At 47.7% G+C, this 20942-nt stretch overlaps 1 protein-coding gene across 2 annotated transcripts in view; it reads left to right on the forward strand.

Annotated features, from left to right (window-relative positions):
* Positions 1 to 20365, forward strand: part of larp1 (La ribonucleoprotein 1, translational regulator) — a 28123-nt gene extending 7758 nt beyond the window's left edge. For both annotated transcript variants that reach the window (XM_069195341.1, XM_069195342.1), the window contains exons 2-19: positions 2161 to 2222; positions 3263 to 3328; positions 5769 to 5916; positions 6682 to 6813; positions 7275 to 7427; positions 8096 to 8258; positions 8680 to 8824; positions 9067 to 9241; positions 9837 to 10006; positions 10515 to 10874; positions 12226 to 12349; positions 12436 to 12641; positions 12967 to 13073; positions 13435 to 13592; positions 14143 to 14287; positions 14608 to 14717; positions 15243 to 15370; positions 16465 to 20365. In XM_069195341.1, coding sequence (XP_069051442.1) covers positions 2161 to 2222; positions 3263 to 3328; positions 5769 to 5916; positions 6682 to 6813; positions 7275 to 7427; positions 8096 to 8258; positions 8680 to 8824; positions 9067 to 9241; positions 9837 to 10006; positions 10515 to 10874; positions 12226 to 12349; positions 12436 to 12641; positions 12967 to 13073; positions 13435 to 13592; positions 14143 to 14287; positions 14608 to 14717; positions 15243 to 15370; positions 16465 to 16653 — 2741 coding nt within the window. In that variant the 3' untranslated portion in view covers positions 16654 to 20365. The remainder of the gene's footprint in view (positions 1 to 2160; positions 2223 to 3262; positions 3329 to 5768; positions 5917 to 6681; positions 6814 to 7274; positions 7428 to 8095; positions 8259 to 8679; positions 8825 to 9066; positions 9242 to 9836; positions 10007 to 10514; positions 10875 to 12225; positions 12350 to 12435; positions 12642 to 12966; positions 13074 to 13434; positions 13593 to 14142; positions 14288 to 14607; positions 14718 to 15242; positions 15371 to 16464) is intronic.
* The last annotated feature ends 577 nt before the right edge of the window (positions 20366 to 20942 follow it).

Raw genomic sequence — 20942 nt, forward strand, 5'->3', positions numbered from 1 at the left:
ATCAGACTGGAGTGCATTAATTCTTTGCCTTAACTGTGATACCCAGTAGACTTGTTTTGTTAAATCTAGAGCTTATTGATGTTTCTCAGATGACTTGATGAACAGGGATTAGAAGGAAAGTTTTAAATTCAGTCATTCATCAGACAACAGAAATGTATTTTTAGTTTTCAAGTAAATGTTTTTAGCTAGTTTATAGTGCAGAATGTTTGCAACTAGATGAAAGAGTGGACTTCCAGTTACTAAGGAGCTGTGCAGTGTTTGTATCTCAGAAACTGAAGCCATCCTACATGCAGTGAAAACTCACCGTGCCCACCTTCCCTGTATAAATGTTGTGTTCACCTTATTTCCAGTATATGAAATATGTGGAGTAACCACTAATGATGTAGATTCAGAATGAGCCCAGTGAAAGTCTGGAATTGTCAAAACACATTCAGCACATTCAGGGCCTTCTGTCTTAATGTTATTGTACAGTATCTTGTGCCGATGAGGTGAAAGGCTTGTTTTCGTTATAGATTTCTCATCTCAAAAAGAATCACTTCAGAAGCACTGAAGACCTCTGTCAGAAGTAATTATCATTTCTTATTGCGCTCTTGTAATATGATAACATGTTTCAGTGCTTCTGGAAAATGTGGTGCCTTGAGCTGAGCTCTCAAATTATTTTTAGGCTTTTAGGGCTGACATGACCTTTCGTACAATAAACCTTGCTGGGTTTTTGTAACTAGGCTAAGGATTAGGAATTGCAGACTAATAATTGGACTCTCTCTTGGTTTAGGTCCTGTTTTTTAAAATTACATACTTGGATTACTGTGCAAAAATGAATGTTATATTATTTTAAAATGCGGACAAAGTGAATGGGTTAATGATGTACCAGGAAGAGTGCAACAGAAGGGTTCTAATAAAGTTAGGAATATTTTTGTAATACTTCAGACAGAATCTGCTTATTTTCCAGTATGCTTAGGTAAACCTGTTGTAAGCAGATTGTTTCCAAATTAAAGAATATTACAGTGCAGGAAATGTACTAAGTACTGCAAGAATATCAAAGGGACTTTTTTTTAAAGGGGTAATTTGCTTACAACTTTGTTCTTAAGCAGCTGTCTGAAATTTTAATGAATATTAAGAAGTTGTAATGACCTTCTTTAAGCTTTGTATATGACTTAATGAAAGCCTTGCATTAAGCGTAACACGAAGCCTCTATTTAGGGTACAGTTAAAGGCGGTGATTGCTTTGAGCTTAACTAGATGGAGAAAGGTTATATAGGATGTTTTTCCCACAAATAAAAAGATTAAGAATGGAGGATTAGCATGTTGAGACTTTAATTTATAGTGTTTTGGCTATTTTTATATTGCATTATTGAACAAAGGTGTAGATGGTGGTAAAAAAAAACCTTGTTCTGGAAATGGTCTTGGGGCAGCATGCCAGTCACATGTTTGTGACCTTTCATTGTTGGAAAGGTGTTTTCACCAGGGCAGGGGGGTTTGACTGAGAGGAGTCCAGGCTTGCATCCCCATTGCACATGAAATAAAACCTACATGGGCATACAGGCTGTTTGAGTGGTAGCTTCTGTGATGTCAGGAATACAAAAGGGCATGATGTTTGTTACAGGCTCTGGAAGATTTATGCTGTGTCAGTTTTGTAACCTCACAGAAAATGTAGTAAAAGTTGCTGAGTGATGGTGAAATTTCATAGCGGTAGCTCTGTCTGACCTTGTGCAGTGCTTTGCTGAACTTTGCATAATATTTCTTGAGAGAATAAACGAGGCTTCACTTCTATGCTGTGCAGAACAGTAGAGATTTTGACTTGATTGCCTTATGGTGGCCTTATTTTTGAAAGAATTTCCAGGATAAAATACCCAGGATTGCCTTCGTCTACTTTTTTATTAAGCGATAACCATATGTTTTAGTTTCGAGGTATCGCTGAGATTTCCTTTATATTTATCATTGTGATAATTAAATGTGCTCAAAGGTATGTCATGATGCTGACAGTAACAGGTCCAGCCCTATATCTTTCTCTTGAGAGAGGGAGAGACAGGAGTACTTGAATGTCCCTCTTGAAAGGATGCTTCTTTCAGTGTCAGAATGTAGTGCACTGCCTGGAACCTGCCTCTCACGCGTGTGATGCTGTACAACTAACGGACTGTCCTTTTCTCTCTGGTGTCCGCAGATCAGTCTCTTCCAGCCAAGGTGGTGAGAGCTGGGAACCCGAAGCCCAGAAGGGGGGGAAAGGTACAGCCCCGTTTCACCGCCTCTGGGACAGACGCCACACTTACTGGTGTTTGCCCCATTAAGTGTGCACGTTTTCACAGAATTGGTGCTTTTATTGTGGTGTTGCTAAGCTCACACAGTGTTATAGTAGTAGACTAATTATAGCATTGCCTGTCAATACATACTTGCTCTGTAACCTTTATGAGTGTCGCCTTCTGTAAATGGTGGTGTTCTTGAACCCAGGAGTAGAAAACCCCACTGGCTGCACTGTAAAACCACGGGACAGCGTAACAGATTAGTGCGCAGTGCAGATTAGTGCCACAGTAAAAGTTTCCCTTGCAGTTTATGAAACTAAGAGTCCTAAATGTAGACTTGAATAAAGAGTAGTAAAATCGCCACATTTTGCATTTTCCTCCTGGAATGCAAATATTCCATTAATACACCAGGTTGATAAAGGTTTCGATTTGACCTCACTATTGTAGCATTACCTGCTTCAGTTCAAGGGGCAGGGTGATGTAGCTCAAGCCATGACACCTGGGGTTCCCAGTCCCAGTCCTGGGGGACCCCAGAGTCTGCTGGGTTCCATTCCAGCTGAGCTCTGTCTCCAGTCTTAATTGATGCCCTTAACTTTGCTGCTTGAGTGTGCAGGCGTGTGGTTAACTTGGTGCTTTTTCCAGCTGCTTCAGCATAGAGAACCTTAAGCAGCCTCTCCTGAGTTTGCTGACCCTTATTTCTGGTTAAACGGGTATAAATGAAGGATGAACAGACACAGGTGGGAATGACACTCTTATGATACTCCCCACTGAGTGTTGCTGGTACAGGGGCCATCCCAGTTTCAAATCCCATTTGATTTTTTTAAGGGGAAAAAAAAACGATTTAAAATTTGGGCTCCGCAGCCTAGAAAACTGAGCTCGGCGAGCCTGTGATTGCGAACTCAGCTGGAGAGAGAGACTGTGGTCCGGCAGGGCCAGGGCTGGGGTCACGGCAGTGCCTGGACAAACAGGAGGAGCTCCCACAATGCCTTGTGCGCTGGCGATTAACAGCCGACGGTTTGTGCGCAGGTCGGAGACTTCGGCGACGCGAACAACTGGCCCACCCCGGGGGAGATCGCCAACAAGGAAGTGCAGGTAACGTTGCCTGACAGCGGCAGGAGCGCAGACCCACACTCCCGGTGTCCTCTTGCCTGGGTGTGTCATTTTTTACTCCATTTCTCCTATCAGTTTACACACCGGAGTTACGGGTTGGAGACAGGCTGCTCTGAGGTGAATAGTGCTGGTGTGGAAGACATTAAAAAAAAAATGGCAAAACCTCCTTGTTAGGAAGCCAGCTGCTCTCTTATTTGGTGTTATTCGGTCTCTAAAAGCATTAGTGGTGGGAAAAACATTGTCCTGGTTGGAACATCTGCTTGCATGAAGTATTTGAGGATAATAGGTAGAGCACAGCAGTAACGATCGTTATAACGTACAGTATTAGGCCTGTATATTGCAGGAAATGGAAACTGTGTGGTGAGTAAAGTACAGAAGAGGCGCAGAGAGGAGTTCGTGGTGTCTCTCTGTTCCAACACGCAGGCCTTTGCAAACACCCCAAAGTGACGTACCTGCTGTTATTGTGAGTGGAGATGAGAGCTGCCCAGGGTGTCTCAAGCGAGAGAGTGGGGCACAGCACAGTGCGAAAGAACCGGTAAAAGCCATTACTAGTCGTATCGCAGCATGGCACTCTCAAACACAAGATTTAAGATGTGAGGATGGATTGAGAGTACCTGGGCTGTCCTTTTTTAGGAGCCCTTCCGTTTCTTTTGCAAGGTTCTGGAGTGTGAATTAGGTCACGTCAGGGCCAGGAATAACCAGGTCTGCGTCTCTATAGGAGGGATGTCCTTTTAGGGATTCCCACAACACTGCAGGCTGCGGCTCTGCTGCTATTTTAGGTCAGAGCCGCATATTGTGGCTGATGGAGTCTCTCCAGTTTTTTTCCTCCACCTTGTCTCGCATGTGCAGTGGTGACACCAAGAGCCAGCATGGGAATAGAATCATTTTAAAGCAGGCGTTTCATCCCGAATAGAGGACATTAAACATTTTAATTTATCTTCTCATTGGATCTTTAATTGCTATTTTTATGAACTAAAGAACGTGTTGTTTATCCCTAAGACTTCATTGGTTAACCGCCAAGAGTATCTGCTACAACACTTTCCACTCAGTTTGACCTAATCCCTGGAGATTTATGTACAGAAAGCAGGTACTGCTTCTTACTACCGAGCCAGTAGTTACTTTCTAAAGCTTACAAGATTGGAATTTCAGTTTCAAAACATAAAGTACACACTCGGTAAACATCGGCTCCACATAAAATCGTTGTACACTTGGAAATCCTAACGGGAGCAAGTGATCATCTTGTTGGCCTCCCTTTCAATATGTGGCATGAGGCTTCATCATATACAGTCATGTGAAAAAGAAAGTACACCCTCTTTCAATTCTATGGTTTTATATATCAGGACATAAAAAATCATCTGGTCCTGACCAGGCCCTAAAATTGGGTAAGTCTAACCTCAGGTGACAAACAACACATAACAGGTCCCACTATGTCATTATTTAACAAAATAAGCCAACATGCAGAACATGCATGTGTGAAAAACGAAGTTCACCCCATGATTCAGTAGCTTGTAGAACCACCTTTAGCAGCAATAACTTGAAGTTATCATTTTCTGTATGAGTTTATCGGCCTCCCACATAGTTTTGGAGGAGTTTTGGCCCACTCGTCTTTACGACATTGCTTCAGTTCATTGATGTCTGAGGACATTCATTTATGCACAGCTCTCTTAAGGTCTCGCCACAGCATCTCAATGGGGTTCAGGTCTGGTCTTTGACTTGGCCATTCCTACACCTTGATTCTTTTCTTTTCAGCTTTTCAGTTGTAGATTTGCTGGTGTGCTTGGGATTATTGTCCTGTTGCATGACCCAATTTTGGCCGAGCTGTCGGACAGATTGCCTCATGTTTGTGTCTAGAATACTTCGGTATAAAGAGAAGTTCATGGTCGACTCGGTGGCTGCAAAACAACCCAAATCATCACCCCTCCACCACCGTGCTTGGGGGTTTGTGGTGATACACTGTTTGGTTTTTGCCAAAGATGACGTTGTGCATAATGACCAAACATCTCCACTTTGGTCTCGTCTGTCCAAAGGACAGTGTGTTCCAGAAATCTTGTGGTTTGTTCAGATGCCATTTTGCAAACCTATGCCATGCTGCCATGTTCTTTTTGGAGAGAAGGGGCTTTCTCCTGGCTACCCTTCCATGAAAGCAGTACGTGTTCAGTCTTTTTCTGTTTGTATTGTATTTAACATGTTGAAGCTGTTCAGTAGACCAGAGCAGGAAAGTTCCACTGACCTTCAGAGGTCTGATTAGGTTTTGAAGTCCCTCATGCAAGTTGCAGAGCTTGGACCGCTCACCTTTGTCCGCACAGCTCCCGTTTCGGGGTTTCTGGGCTCGGAGGCAGGGGCCTGTCCCACTCTCTCGTGTTGGTGAGGGTGCGGCCCGGTTGCCGGTTCGCCTTAACTCTCTTCCTCTGGAAATTCCCAGGTGCCGAAGAAAGCCATGACCAAGAAGGAATCAAAGGAGAAACGGGACAACGAGGAGAGCAAGGAAAACCAGAAGGCGAAATCCGACGACTCGGGAGAAGAGAAGAACGGAGATGAGGATCTGCAGAAAAACGGTCAGAAGAAAAAAGGTGAGTGAGCTACTCCGCCGCTGAGCTGGATGAAAGTACACATTTACCTCACGTGAACCAGCCCAGCCCAGCCTTGCTTCGTGTGAATTCATGCGTATCGGTGGAGAGTCACTTTATCAAGTCACAGTCGAATCTCATAACAGCTTTTTGAACTGGCTGGAGAGTCCTGTGCTGTGACAAATCTGCCTTTGAGTTTGGACAGGTGGTTAAGAAAGCGTTCGTAACTGGCGTCATCTGCTGTGCTCAGTAGACCTATTTCCTGCTGCTGTCCACTGGGCTGCTTCTGCTCTGATTTATGAAAATTGAGTCTTCTGAAAGTTTGGTAGCCGGCACTTTTTTTTTAAGTGGTGCCTTTCTATCAAGTATTTTGAAGGAACTTTTTTGTAAATCATGTTGAGGGTTAATTGAGAGGTGATGTAGAGACTAAGTAGCAGTTACTCTGGCCTTGTCCTTTGAAATTTGCTTGCTTGAAATCCGAGTGTCTCAAGTACCTCTGTAGCAAAAAAAATAGTACTTAGGTGCTCTCAGAAATTTGCATGCCGCAGTAGTGCTGTTGGGGAGATATACAGTGAAAGTAACTGTTGCCTGTAAGCAAGATAAAAGGCGTTAGATTCCTTTTTTTTGTCTCGCTATAATTTTAAGATGAAAGCAGCTACAGTCCAGATGATCCGGTCCTATGTGTCCCTGGGTCATCTCAAACTTCATTACGGGAAGGTGGGGGGTCCAAATCGTGCTCCGAGGCCCCATGTTGTGTTGTCTCTGCAGGAACCAAGCAGCGGTGGGTTCCTCTTCAGATAGAAGTGAAGTCCGAGGGGCCCAGGGAGCGTTCTGCTTCGAGGAACAACAGCCGGCAGAACGAGCCCAGCCGCCTCCCGTCCAGCCGGAGTGACCTCAGAGGTGAGCTGCACTGGCTGTGGGGGCTGTTCTGAGTTCAAACCTCGAGGAGACCTTCAAGGCACAGGGTCGTGCACGTTCATAAAGGGTGGAGAGTCTGAGAGCTTTGTGTGGTACTGCTCTCCAGCCTTTCTCGCCAGGAAAAGCTGCAGGTTTGACAGCGCGGTCTTCTCCTTGGTAATGGTTCAACAGATGGAAATTATTTTTCACGGCGCGCGCGTCTGTGTGTTTGTGTTGGACTGGCGTCCTGCCCAGGGTGTACCCCGCCTTGCGCCCGGTGCTTTCTGGGCTGGGCTCCCCTCGGTGCTGTCCTGGATGAAGGGGTTCGAAAAGGGGTGGGTGGCTACTCTGCAGGGCAGCGTGGGTGTCCTCTTGAACCGCAGCGCTGCGGTTGAGGGTGCCTTGAAAAGCTGGCTCCCCGGGGTGACGTTGAGTGTTGGTAAGATCCCCGCTTCTCCCGGCAGACTGGCACAGCACGAAGCACGAGCGAGAGTGGCGGGACGACCACGACGAGGTGTCCAGCGTGAAGAGCGAGGGCGCGCCCTTCCGTGGAGGGTTCAGAGGTCGCGGCCGTGGCCGAGGAAGAGGCCGGGGTCGTGGGCGGGGCGGCGGCCGAGGTACTTGTTCCGGTCCTGGAGTTTCCTAAAAGATGCCGTCATCTCGGCCTGGGAGTAAAGTTATGGCACTGGCTGCTCCTCCTGTCCCGTTCGGATGTGTGCGCGGCTCGGTTCCTGACACCGCCGCTCCAGCCTCCTCGTGAGAGTCCGGTCACAGCTAGGACCCGGAAGGAGGTTGATTGCTGTTGACGTGGCTTTTGCCCATCCATTTGTGCAACAACGCACCCTCGTCATTCAGGGGAAACAGCAGCATTAAGGAGCAGCTTAAGTATCATGAAACTGTGCTCTTAATGCGCAGCAATATTTGGAGGCTTGTAGGATCAGTTCCTAAGGATCTGAGCCTTTTTGCATGTACGTTCTTTACAGTTCATTGTTCTTTTTTCATTGCAAAAGCGCTTTCCTGCTGTAGTGGTTCACTAATTGCACAGCAGTGATTATTTGTGAATGTTCTCCATCGTCGTAGGTGACAGCAGCTTGTGGAGGATCTCGTGTAACTGTAAAACCTGATTCCTCTGGATGCGCACTCTCCTTCAGCCTCTGTTCTGGGTGACTGGTAGATCTGGCTAGTGTGAATCCCTTCACCCTTTTTTTCCCCTGTGCTCCTGTTCTTTGCAAAAAAAATTCAGATCCGTGGGAAGTGGTCGATAATGAGATGTTTCTGCTTGCAGGTCATTTTGATTACCAGTATGGCTACAAAAACTATGAAGGGAAGGAAGGGCTCTACGGACCGAAGTACAACAGCACTGTGACCTATTACTACGACAACATCAGCAGCACGGAGATCTACACTGTGGACCAGGAGCTGCTGAAGGACTACATCAAGCGACAGATGTACGTTGACAGACTGAAAACCAGTTATAAAGGGTGTCTGTTTTAGATAGAAGCCCACACAGAAGCTGGGTTCCGGTTCGTAGTGGACGTTTCTTAACTCGGAAGTGCATCATGGTCACACAGATACCTGTGGAGTCGCCATATTGCCGTGTCTACAAATAAAACGGTGGCAGCGATCACCGGGACTCTCGTGCAGTGCTACGCGCTGCAGGGCTCTGGGTTCCATTCCTGCCCTGCAGTGCTGTCTGCGTGCTGTCTGAATGTTCTCCCCGTGTTTGCGTCGGTCTCCTCCATGCACTCCAGTTTCCTCCCACAGTCCAGAAAACGTTTGGAGCTTAATGGGTGTTCCTGGAAGCGGGCTGTGTGTCCGAGTGTTGGTGGATGCGGTGGGTGTAACTGTTGCTCTGTCCCTCCCCCCCAGCGAATACTACTTCAGCGTTGACAACCTGGAGAGGGACTTCTTCCTGCGCAGGAAGATGGATCAGGAGGGCTTCCTGCCCATCCAGCTGATCGCGAGCTTCCGCCGTGTCCAGGCCTTGACGACGGACATCGGCCTCATTGTGGAGGTCAGCGATCAGCGAGGCTGCAGACGGGGGGGGGTCTCCCCTCGCATCCTCACATCCTCGCCGACGTAGCGGAGTGGCCACTCGAGCAGTAGATGCAGTTATTCTCCATGTGTATATTTACACACGTTCCCGTGTTTTGTATTTGTAGAGGGCTGCACGTATCCGAGTATAAAGTTCTCCTGCATGTGCGACTGCTGTGAAGATGATTTTCACGTCTAGCGAACTCTGCTTTCCTCCCCCAGGCTTTGAAAGACAGCAAAGAGGTGGAGATCGTGGACCTGAAGATCCGGCGCAGAGAGCAGCCGGAGAAGTGGCCGCTGCCTGGTTTCTGTGCCCCGGACTACAGCCAGACGGACTTCTCCCAGCTCATTAACTGCCCCGAGTTCGTGCCAAGGCAGGCCTGTGAGAAACAGACAGGTGAGCTCCTCGTACTGGACACCGCGTGCCTGTCGCTCCCAGCCAGCGGCCCTGAGGCTGGCGATAAACATTCCAGCCTTGAACCTTATTAAATGTTTATTAAGTGTTTGTTGCCTCGTGCTGGTAATGAAATATGACCTCTGATGGCGAGGAGGCTCTTTCGTTGGCAGGAAATCTAGATCATATTGCTTTGTGCTTAAATAAGATAAGTCGAATCAGTTTTTAAAAAAGACTCTTAGGTTTCACCCTTTAATATTAGTCACTTCACCTCTGCAGAAGTAACTAGAACATTTGTTGTTGAAAAGGGTTAGGATAAGTGTTTAAGAATGAATATTAGCGATTACCCACTCAACACTCAGCTATCGTTTTGCCGGAAGTTTTAATTTATGAATTGTTAAAGTTTTTCATAAGTCTTAATATGTGTTTTATCTAAAACTTTATATTTTCATTCTCCAGTAGCTATTCAGAATAGGATATACTGTCCTACCTGTCTGCCTCACCTATGAATGCCAGTATAACTCCATATGGAGGCTTCTTAACGAGTGGTGGTTTGGTAATGGCACTCTTGCTCATGGGAATGCTGTCTGATTGGCAGAGTCTGCTCCAGGGTCTCCGAGAGCGTCCACCCCGGTGCAGTGCAAAAGCGAGGACGTGAGCAACCTCAAGACGATGCCCAAGGGGCTGTCGGCCAGCCTGCCGGACCTCGACTCGGAAGCCTGGATCGAAGTGAAGAAGAGGCCGAGAGCGTCGCCGGCCCGACCGAAGGTGACGGCCTCCTTCAGGCTCGGTGCTCCCGGCAGGCCCTAGCGCGGGAAAGACTGGCGGTTTTTCTTGATGCCCGGTTCCGTTCTACCGCAGGGGCCGTTTTATAGTCCCTTTTTGGAAAGAAATGCCTGTCTTCCTCTTGTCCGCCAGAGTCTTGTGACAGGCCCTCTGTAGTGAAGTTAGCCATTGCAGAGTTAAGATGGCATAGAAAGTGACATTCTGAACACTTTTGTCATTCTCCTTCTGTCATTGTTTGTGGTTGATGGAGGATATTCAGGTCTTAAACATGAATGATACATCTTTGGGAAAGGGATACGGGTTTGTAGTTACATGATACAGCTGTCGGTGGGATACCCATGTGCTTTCAGACATGTGCCTGTGGGGCAGTTTCAGCTGTGTCCTTGCCCATTGCTGTGGTGTTAAATACTGGCGTTATTGCTCCGGGTGTGCTGGGAACAGGCTGTTTTCCCAGGAGCTCTGCTCCACTGACTCGTGGCGTCTGTTCCAGAAAGCGGAGGAGTCCAGGTCTCCGGTGCAGCAGGGCCGCGAGGAGCCGGACGAGCCGGAGGAGCTGGACTTCATGTTCGACGAGGAGATGGAGCAGATCGACGGGCGCCGGAACACCTTCACCGACTGGTCCGACGAGGACTCGGACGGCGAGATCGACGACCACGACGTCAACAAGATCCTCATCGTCACGCAGACGCCCCCCTACCTCCGCAAGCACCCCGGGGGTGACCGCACGGGCAACCACACCTCTCGCGCCAAGCTCACCTCCGAGCTGGTCAAAGTCATCAACGACGGCCTCTACTACTACGAGCAGGACCTGTGGGAGGACACCCACGAGCCCGAGTACGCCACCATCAAGGTGAGCCGCCCAGCGCGACCGCAGTCGCTGTTCACCCATGTCACTGGACCGCTCCCGTCTAGAGCTGCGCTGTCTGTTAATCGCATGGGTAGACTGTTTCAGCTTATTTTTTATGCATTATTGCATTCCTACAGCAAAGTATCATGGGTACAAGGCCACTACAGCACTAGAGGGCCACGGTACAGCTAAGGATCGTGGGTACAAGGCCAGTAGAACACTAGAAGGCCACTGTACAGCAGAGGATCTTGGGTACAAGGCCAGTGTACAGCAGAGGATCTTGGGTACAAGGCCACTGGAACACTAGAGAGCTGTCGTTCAGCAAAGGAACATGGGTTGAAGGTGACACGTTCTATTATGAGGTCAAAATTCATTAAAGGATTACAGATATGAGAAATCAAGTGTTTTTGTACATGTTCTAATAATGGCTGATCATTTATTGGTTAATATGCCAAAAGACCTGTTCATAAGCTCAGCAAATATTGATGAGATTCACGGGTTTTACTTCACACTCTATGATGTGGACAGTTTGAATGGCATTGACATGGTTTAAGTAAAACTGCTGGAATTACCAAGTTTTTGTTCTCAAAGTTTCCAGCCTCGTGGCTGGGTTTGTTTAAGGCTAGTTGAAATCTGTGCTCGTAATGTACGCCAGGTTGTTTCTGGATGAGCCAGGACGTTTGAATGGTCTTCAGCAGGAGTTTTTCCAGTGCTCCCATTGTGAGCTGGGTCCTTTGTACCTCTCACTCACGTGCTGTGTCCAGTGACGTCTGCACTGTTTATAAACAGTCTGCGGGGCTCCGGCCTGCTTTTTTACCGCCAGGTCTGGGGAGGAGAAATGGCTCTTCCTGGAGCAGAGAGCATGTTTTTCACCAACACTGACAATGTGAGCTACTTCTGAGTTATACAGATTCTGAACTCTGAACAAGGGGGGCTGCTTTGCTCTAAAAGATATGAAATGTCAGGTTGTTGGTTTGGAAATGTTAAAATAGAAGTGAAATGTATCCTACCGTTCTGCACAGTTGGTATAGCCTGGGCACGTCAGCTTGGCATGTTTAAGTTCCAGATTCTTCATGGTAATTTTTAATATTTAGATACATCACGATGGGTGAAACAGTTGAGACTTTCTGTACACAGATCAAAATCGGTGCTGGCTCTCGGTTCTTAAAAAAAAGTGTAAAATGCAAGGTGCAGACAGTGCATCAAGACAATATACAAACAAACCGCAGACAATTTACAAGTAAACTGTTGGAATGTAAACAATGCAGACATGTAAGCAATGACAGATGTGCAATAAATACAATTATAATGAGATGGTGTAAGTTATGGTCCTCTTGTGTCACTGCCGTTGCAGCAAGAAGTCGAGAACTTCAAGAAGGTTCACCTCATCAGCAGGGAGCAGTTTGACAACCTGACCCCTGAGCCCCCTGTGGACCCCAACCAGGAGGTGCCTCCGGGGCCCCCCCCACCGCAGCAGAGTGAGTGAGCAGCCGCCGGCCTGCGCCACGGGCGCCCCGCGGCGGGATGGCCGGCCGGTCCCTCACACCCTCCCCTCCCGTTTCAGTCCCCACAGACGCGCTGGCGAACAAGCTCTTCGGCGCCCCGGAGCCCTCTGCCATCGCCCGCTCTCTGCCGACGACGGTGCCCGACTCGCCCAATTACCGCAACGCCCGGACGCCGCGCACGCCCCGCACGCCGCGCCTGAAGGACCCCACGCAGACGCCGCGCTTCTACCCGGTGGTGAAGGAGGGCCGGCCCGTGGACGCCAAGGTGAGCGAGGGTTCGGGGAACTCGGAGGCGCCGGTTAACGGCGTAGCTCAACGCTTCTTTTCCGCCGCTTGTTTTACCTCGCGAGACCGTGAAGTAAAGTGGTGGGCGGTCGCTATGAGTGCGCGGTAGATGTCTGCAGCGGTGGTCTGCTAGCACACCCGAGCGCAGGCCCGCTGTGTGGGAAGCATCCTGCTTTAAGATCTAAAAGCACGGCGCCGGTCGGAGTGAAGAGAGGTCCGTGTCCGCCCTGCACCTCGGCCCAAATGCGTCTACAAAGCCGTGTCTGTTTGCGCTGCCTGTAACGCGAGCCGGTCTTGCCCCGCAGACCCCCCGCAAGAGGAAGACCCGGCACAGCTCCAACCCGCCGATGGAGTGCCACGTGGGCTGGGTGATGGACTCCAGGGAGCACCGGCCGCGCACGGCCTCCGTCAGGTAGGGGGCGCTGCCAGTCCGCCTGCCCACGAGCCCTTGCAGAGGAGCGCGATGGCGGGGCACCAGGAAGTGGGTTGTGTGTCAGCTCTTCGTATTCGGAGCTGTTGTGAGTTGTGACGCCCCTCTCGTTGATGTGGGCAATGAGACACCTGTGCTGTGGCCGGTGGTGCCTTATAGAGTAGAAGCTGTTCTTACTGCAGTGCCTCTCGTGGTCCAGGGGCAGCATGCTGGCCAGGCTTTCAGCTCTGCTCCAGGTCCCTGAGAAGAGGCCGGGTGCCGGGGGAGTTCTGTCTGTAGGGGTGATAAAACACAGACCGTTCCCGCAGGTTTCGTCTCGTTGAGGTTTTGTTTTCCTCCCCAGCTCGAACGCTAGTCCTTCCGAAGGCACGCCTGCCCTGGGAAACTACGGCTGCACCCCACAGTCTCTCCCCAAATTTCAGCACCCGTCTCACGAGCTGCTGAAGGAGAACGGCTTCACGCAACACGTCTACCACAAGTACCGCAGGCGCTGTCTCAACGGTAGGCAAGAACCGGGGGCTTTTTCTTAAGATGGCTACAGAACTGCTTCTTCTTCTTGTGTCTTTTGGTCTGGGTTTCACTGTTCGCTTTGAAGAAATCCGCTGACTTTGTTAGTTCCTCATAGGATGCTAAATCAGGTCAGGTCATAATGTCTTTTCAAAAATAACAAGGTTCAGTTCCTTCAGCCTGTCAGTGTGGGACACTCCCTCTAGACTGAAGAGACTCAGTTCCTTCAGCCTGTCAGTGTGGGACACTCCCTCTAGACTGAAGAGACTCAGTTCCTTCAGCCTCTCAGTGTGGGACTGGCTTAACCCAGTGCTGACTGCAGCCTCTTTGAGATGCGGTGGGATGCAGGTGATGGGGTGACAGAGGCCCAGGTGCGTCCGTGATGCAGCCTTGGGCTTCTCCTCTGGGCTGCGCTGGCAACAGTCTATCTAGAAGGATGCGATTGACCGTTGGATAATCATCACCTTGACGTGCAGCCGAAAGCTTTCTGTCCCCTCCCGTCGACTTCCGCGAGACCCAAGTGCTGTTTTTCGTCTCTCCGCAGAGCGGAAGAGGTTGGGCATCGGCCAGTCGCAGGAGATGAACACGCTGTTCCGCTTCTGGTCCTTCTTCCTGCGGGATCACTTCAACCGGAAGATGTACGAGGAGTTCCGGCAGCTCGCCGTGGAGGACGGGAGAGAAGGATATCGGTAAACTGAGCTGTGTTCCCTCTATTCCCGGGCTATCGGTCCACAGCCCACAGCCCCCAGTGACCATGAATGAGCGGTTTGATAATAAATGGCACTGAGATTACAGAGGTATTAATGTGCTCTGAATTATTAATGTGTGAAAAAAGAAATGGATACGTCACTGCTGTTGAACTCAATCAGCAGTTGTACATTGGCAGGCTGCTGCAGAGAACGGAGGCGGTGCAGTTCATGTAAGTGTCATGGTTTAAGACACTGCTGTTCAGTGTTTTTGCTCTTGTGATACTGTTGTAACTAGTGTGCCTGTGCTCCTTGTTTTCTAGGTATGGTCTGGAGTGCCTTTTCAGGTATTACAGCTATGGGTTAGAGAGGAAGTTCAGGCTGGACATATTCAAAGACTTCCAGGAGGAAACCGTGAAGGATTACGAAGCCGGTAAGACTTCAGTATTTATGGTTTTTATTTTGCGTCTTAATCTCTATTTGACTGGTTGCATTGTGATTCTCTGCAGCCTAAATGTTGAAACTGTTCAGGGTTGTGTGTATGTGCACATTTTCATCCCTGCTTATTAATTACACGATGGCGAGTGTGGTGTAGAAAGGGTTGTCCTGCCACTCGGCTTGCTTGGTTATTTGGGATGAGAGACCCGTAAGTAGCCATCGGGCTGGACGAATCTTCTTTCCTCATTTAGTGATTTTGTGAAGGTGAATGAGAGAGCGTGACACTGGGTTGAGATCTGTTAAGAGAACAGCCTTGTTTTTGTGTCGATGGCGCTTATGGTCAGAGGCCGGGTCTAATGCCAGCTTTGGGGGTCTTGTCTGTTGTCACTACACTGCACCTGGGCAGCGACACCAGAGCCCGTTTCTCAGCTCTGGCCTGCGCGGCACAGTTGTGTGCTAGCCACCCACGCGTTTCAAAGCGCTGGGAAATCTAACGCCATCTTTGCTGTACGTTTCACAGGGCAGCTGTATGGACTTGAGAAGTTTTGGGCTTTTCTGAAATACTCAAAAGCAAAGAACTTGGACATTAACCAGAAACTACAGGAATATTTAAGCAAATTTAAACGTCTTGAGGATTTCAGAGTGGATGTAAGTATTGAATGCTAAGCTATATTATAATGTTGTTCTCTCATGTCATGTTAAGAATGCATATCTTTTTGCAAATTATTTCGGTTATGAAACAGTTCCAGTTTTTGAAAGTAATTCATGATTAGTTTCAGTTTTGCACATCCTATTCACACTCTTAAAGCACTGAAAACTTCAGTAGGAATTGTACAGTTTGTTCCCAATCGCCCTAGAGGCTCCTGCTGTTAATAAATTGCCTTTCTGTAATCCCTTGCACTGCAGATAGTGAAATGAAGATGGAACTTTAGCTGGTACCAAGTCCAGCAAGTCCAAGTCCAAAGTGAAACTCGGCTGAATCGTTGCCAGCAGTAGCAAGCTGCTGGTTCCAATGCTTATTTCTCCTTAAATCAGCTTTCTTTTCCGATTTCAACTTGCAGTGTTTTCATATTGTTGCACAACTTGGTCATTGTATTGTGGAAAAGGACAAACCCTTTACCAACAAAAAATGCACTTGCCAACTGTAACTGTACAGATTCCAGCAGCTTGCAGAAACAAAGAGAAGGATGTTTGATCTAATGTCCTAAATTAATCAGTCCCAGTACGACGGGGATATATACTGTGCATGCACCGCCACCTTCTTCAGAAATGTGTGCTGTTAAGTATAATCAAAGATTTTAGAAACGTAACTTTTTTGTTTACTAATTATGTAGTGAGCTATTAATATTTACAAACTTAAGATGCTAAGGATTAAAGGTAGTTCAGTCTCGTCCTTTTTGCCATTTCTACCAAACTCAATACTTGACTCCAAGATGAGATTTAGCTTTAATCAGTCTCTTTATTTAAAATAAACTCTTGAGAAGTTCTCGTGGATAACTGCAGATCATAACTCCAGATTTAAATAACATTTAATAGGTTGATGACGTGCTGGTCATTTTTTAGGATGTCATACAGCTCATCAGTTATTTTTCAGACGGAGCGCGTGCTGTTCTCTGCTTGAACACGGCCTCGTGCTCGGCGGCAGGGGCTGGCCTACAGGGCTGTGGATGTCTCCTGCGTGTTGTGGGCGGGGGGGTTGTGTTAAAGAAGCGAGAGACGAGCCGCCTGCTCTTCTTTTCCAGCCGCCGATGGCCGAGGAGGGAGGGCGGAGGAGGCACCCATCCAGCGGAGAAGGCAGGAGCCGCCAGCCCGCCAGCCGGCCCGCTCACGCCCACGCCCCCGCCCCCCCGGCAGCGGGGGCTCCCCGCGACGACGCCAAACCCCTGAGCCAGAAGGCCCCCGCCGCAGCCGAGTCCAGACCCCGGCAGTAACCGCACAGGACGGGCTGGGCTTCCGTTCGCCTCGGGGTGGGGGGAAAAACACAGGGGGGCCAATCGATTAAGCAAGCATGAGAAGAAAAGGAAATCAAACCATCCTTTCCCGTTCATGATTGTGAGGATTGATGCTCTGCTTTTTCCGAGTTTTTTTTCCGATTGACAACTCCATTTCACCCGAGATAGACTACTGAAAGATGGAGGACGTACAGCCCGCGTGATGCAGTTTTCGTTTTCTTGTGAGCCCGGCCCCCTGCGCTCTTCGGGACAATCATTTCCGTTCGGATGGATGCGTCTTTGCCGCCGCTGAAGCCCGCGGCACATGGCCCCTCCTCGCCCCCCCCCCCCCCCCTCCGCCACAGTCCTGACCGGTGCCCCGGCGCGCTGGGCTCCTCCCGGAGCCCGGAGCCCCACCTTCATCACTTTACTACACAGGAGGGCTGGAGACTCGTGCTTGCAAGCTGAAGTTTACTTGACTGGTTTTTGGGGCTGGATAAAAGAAACGCAGAAAGCTGAAAATTAAAAAAAAAAAAGAAAACTTCATTACAGACATGCAACAGTTCCTCCTGATGGGCAGGATCTTTGAAAGTTGCCTTATTTTGACATTATTTTCTTTGTTTATGCCCGCCTTCCTTAATGTTGTTGATTGTACAACATTTAATTGCAATGCAAACCTTCAGTCATCATTCAACGAAAGCTGTCGGTCGGCTCCTCCGTCTGCTTGTCGCCTGCCTTGTAGCCGGTTACAGTCTTCCAAGTATCATCTGGTCTGTTACAAAACCACCCTGCGTGCATCTGCATCTCGCTCTTGCGCTGAATCTGGAGAGGACAGCACTCCCAAGGCTAGATCGCTCTCATCTTCATGGAACTTGAGATGACTGGAATTCACAAATTCTGAATACTTGAAAAGGTTATCACAGTACACCTTACGTTGTGGGTGCTTTATAACGCACATATTTAAGTAACGTGCTTGAAAAGGGTATTACGAGGAAAGGCTGCTCTGTAGAACAAAATTAATTGGTTGCTTCTGTTCTGGAGTGACTGTGAGTCTTATAACCACAAAGGCGCATCTTGTGAATGCATGACGTAGTTGCTCTTTTACGGGGTGTTAGCTGTCCGAGAAGCTGCTCGGAGAATGCCACATGCTGCCAGCAGACCGACCCTGCCCTCGCCACCTGGAGGTACAGCACCCTGTTCCAGCGATCGGAGCATGGCGCCATTTCCCTGAGAGGCTGCCTGTGTTTATTGTTCTCTTTTTCTCTCCAATGGTACTTCATCAGTTTGTGGTTCTCTTGAGTCTGGGGCTTAAAGCTGATGGCGATTTATCTGCCACTTTCCCATTAAGACTCTTCAGTGTCATGTCCACATTCTTCTGCCTGCAGGTATTGGAGTAGATCCAAAACTATTCATGTGTTAATTGCAAGATGAGGAGAGCAAATGGCTCTTCTGTTCAAGGTCCAGCATCGGCACCAGACTATGACAGTCTGAGTTAAATTGCATCCCTGCCCTAGTTTTCACTGTTTGAAGCATTATGGGTCACTGGCTTTCTAGAAGAACAATATGTGATTCATAGAGCTGCACCAACATAAATGACTCCCATAAATCTGCTCAGTTGCGCATCACGTTTGCTGTAAGTTGTGACTGCTGCCTGATGATTAACGCGCAGCACTTCCTCTGCGGCCCGCTCGGCAGACAGACATGCTGTAAAATATGCAGTGATGCACCATTGAACTTTTTGTTGTTGTCAAAGTGTGCTACTTAAATCTAGCTTAAAAACGGCAGCATATGTTATCTTGGAATTAACATGTTTTAATAAGGTTGTTTTTACATGATGCCCGTCCGCTTTGGACATTTCAGAGGAGAATCTTGGAATGACGATGAGAGGATTGTCGAAAGGGAAAAGGTGGCAGTAACTCTATCAGAGTTTGAGCTCTGCGAGTCCGACGTCTGATTGAAAAAATAATCCAAATTGCATTTGTATTCATGAAACACCGAAGAATGGATAGTCTTTTAAATTAGCATTCACGTGACTTGATCAGGATATTGAATCGCTCTTCAATGCTTCTCAGACCTCCCACATTGTACTTTTTACTGTTAATAGAAAAATATATTTTCCTTACACATGTACATTCTATATCTTTTAAAGAAATGGTCTCTTATTTTAATATCTTTTAACACTTTTAATTTTATTTTGATTCGATGGTTATGTCAGTGTTGCTTTTATGAAATAATCTAAACCAGTTGTGTCCTTTCAGACATGGGACTTAATTTCTGAACAAAGGGAAATCGGCAGCGAGAGTCTGCTTGGGGCGTTTTAGAATGAACCCGTTGAAAAGCTCTAACAATCATACTTTGGGATTTTGTTTTTAAATCTTTGTTTACAAATCGCAGGTCGTGATGAGGGTGGGTGGAGCTTGGAACTTGGAGAGCGTATTAAGCCGGTCGACGCTTCGGGTTTTATTTCCCAACATTTGCGGAAGAGTAATTAATTTATTACTGCGTGGTGATGAAATCTGTGATTCAGACTGGCATTGTTTCCGTTTTAAATACATGTCCCTGCCTTTAAAGGCATCCCCAATGGAGGCTGAAACTACTGCTCGCTGAACACTGACAGGAGAGGCAGAAACGCTGAAAACGTTGCAGCTAATGCGTTTTCCAGTTGTCTTCCTGCCTTTTGTTACCCCGGTTGGAATCTTCTTAAGGTTTATGGATTTGTTGTTTTTTTTTGCTTTTATTATCGTGGGCTTTGTAAAGGTTAAAAGGAGGCTGTAGAGCCGATAGCTGAATCACCTAAGAAGTGTTCACTTCGAACGCCTGACGCGTATCGGCTGGTACACAAGTCCAGGATGTGCGAACGGGTCCTTCTCTGCACGCGCGGGCTCTCGGAGGTCCCTCCCGTGAAGCGCTGGCCGACCGGTGAATGCTTTCAGATGCCTTTGCGTTGACGGGGTGTGGCGACTAGACTCCTGCTTCCTGGCAGGTCCTGGGTTCGGTTGTGGCCTGCGGCGCCTTCTGTGTGGAACTTGCAGGTTCTCATCTGTGTGTGGGGTTTTCTCCAGCTGCTCCAGCTCCCTGCCCCTTTCACAGATGCGCCATCTTGGTTCATTGGTGTCTCAGTGTCTGATTTGTCCGTGCGCTTGCTTCCCCAGCTGTGGACGGGCATTTACAGAGGAGCCAATTCTTTCTGAATCAAAGCCCTGTGTGTCAGCCTACCTTACACGCGATTTCTTTGCTAAGCAGCCAGCATGCCCTTTAACTGTTCTTGTGTGTCGCGGTGCATCGCTAAGGGTGGGGGGAGAGTTTTCTGCCCATTTTAAAAGGGTGAGGTAATACTCTACTTTGCAGTCAACTCATAATGGCTTAGAAGTAGACAGCTAGTGATGTCTGGGGATGGAGAAGGAGAACAATTCCATAAAGCCATATAAAATAGCTGTTTATGATCCATGCAATGTTAATAGTTCATTATCATTACAATATCCTAGACTTGTGGAGAGTAAAAAATAAAAGGAAGAAAAAAGAAAAAAAAATATAAAATGAGAAAATGTAAAATACTTGAATGAGATCCTGTATTATAACATTTAATATTCATAATATCTGCTCTGTAGGCTGATGTGATTCGCTATTAGTGTTCTTTGTAATTTGTAGTAATTATGCTTTTCCTTAATAAATAAAAAGTATAAAATGTACAAAAAAACCTTTTAAACACCAATGTGATGACTCTTGTCGGTTTTGTTTTTGCATGTTACTGACAGCTGGGGCTTTTTTCTCAATTTTATATTTGGTCTGAACAAATCAATGAACGGAATGTTATCTACACTGATTTCCTTCTGTTTGGGACTGTATCCTAGGAGAAGGGGGGAGAAAACAGATGACAGTTTTCTGTCAGTTTGTCCACCTGCCATTAAGATTTGTGCGGTCATCCACAAGAGCCTACTTCAATGTTAAAGCAGGTCATGCTGGTGGAGAACAGCTCTGGGGCTTTCCTGATGCATTTGTGTTTTGTGTGGTTCATTGACACCAAACGAGTTTATGAATCTGTGTGGGTGAGGAAAAAGATACTCAAGATAATTTTTTATTTTGCCTTTTGAAGTTCATATCCAGGATTCACAACCTCAAAGGTTTGATAGTCCAGGCACGCACATACCTGTTAACTTAAAACATCCACCTGTGAAAATGTTCTCCAGACAGCTCCTGCGTCTACTTTACAGAGAAGTAAGCGATTGGTGTGTCGGGGTAAACAAATGTGGTCATGATTTATACTAAAATACTGCATTGTAAAGAAAGAA

The sequence above is a fragment of the Lepisosteus oculatus genome, chromosome 11 (genome assembly GCF_040954835.1).
Source record: "Lepisosteus oculatus isolate fLepOcu1 chromosome 11, fLepOcu1.hap2, whole genome shotgun sequence".
NCBI lineage: Eukaryota > Metazoa > Chordata > Actinopteri > Semionotiformes > Lepisosteidae > Lepisosteus > Lepisosteus oculatus.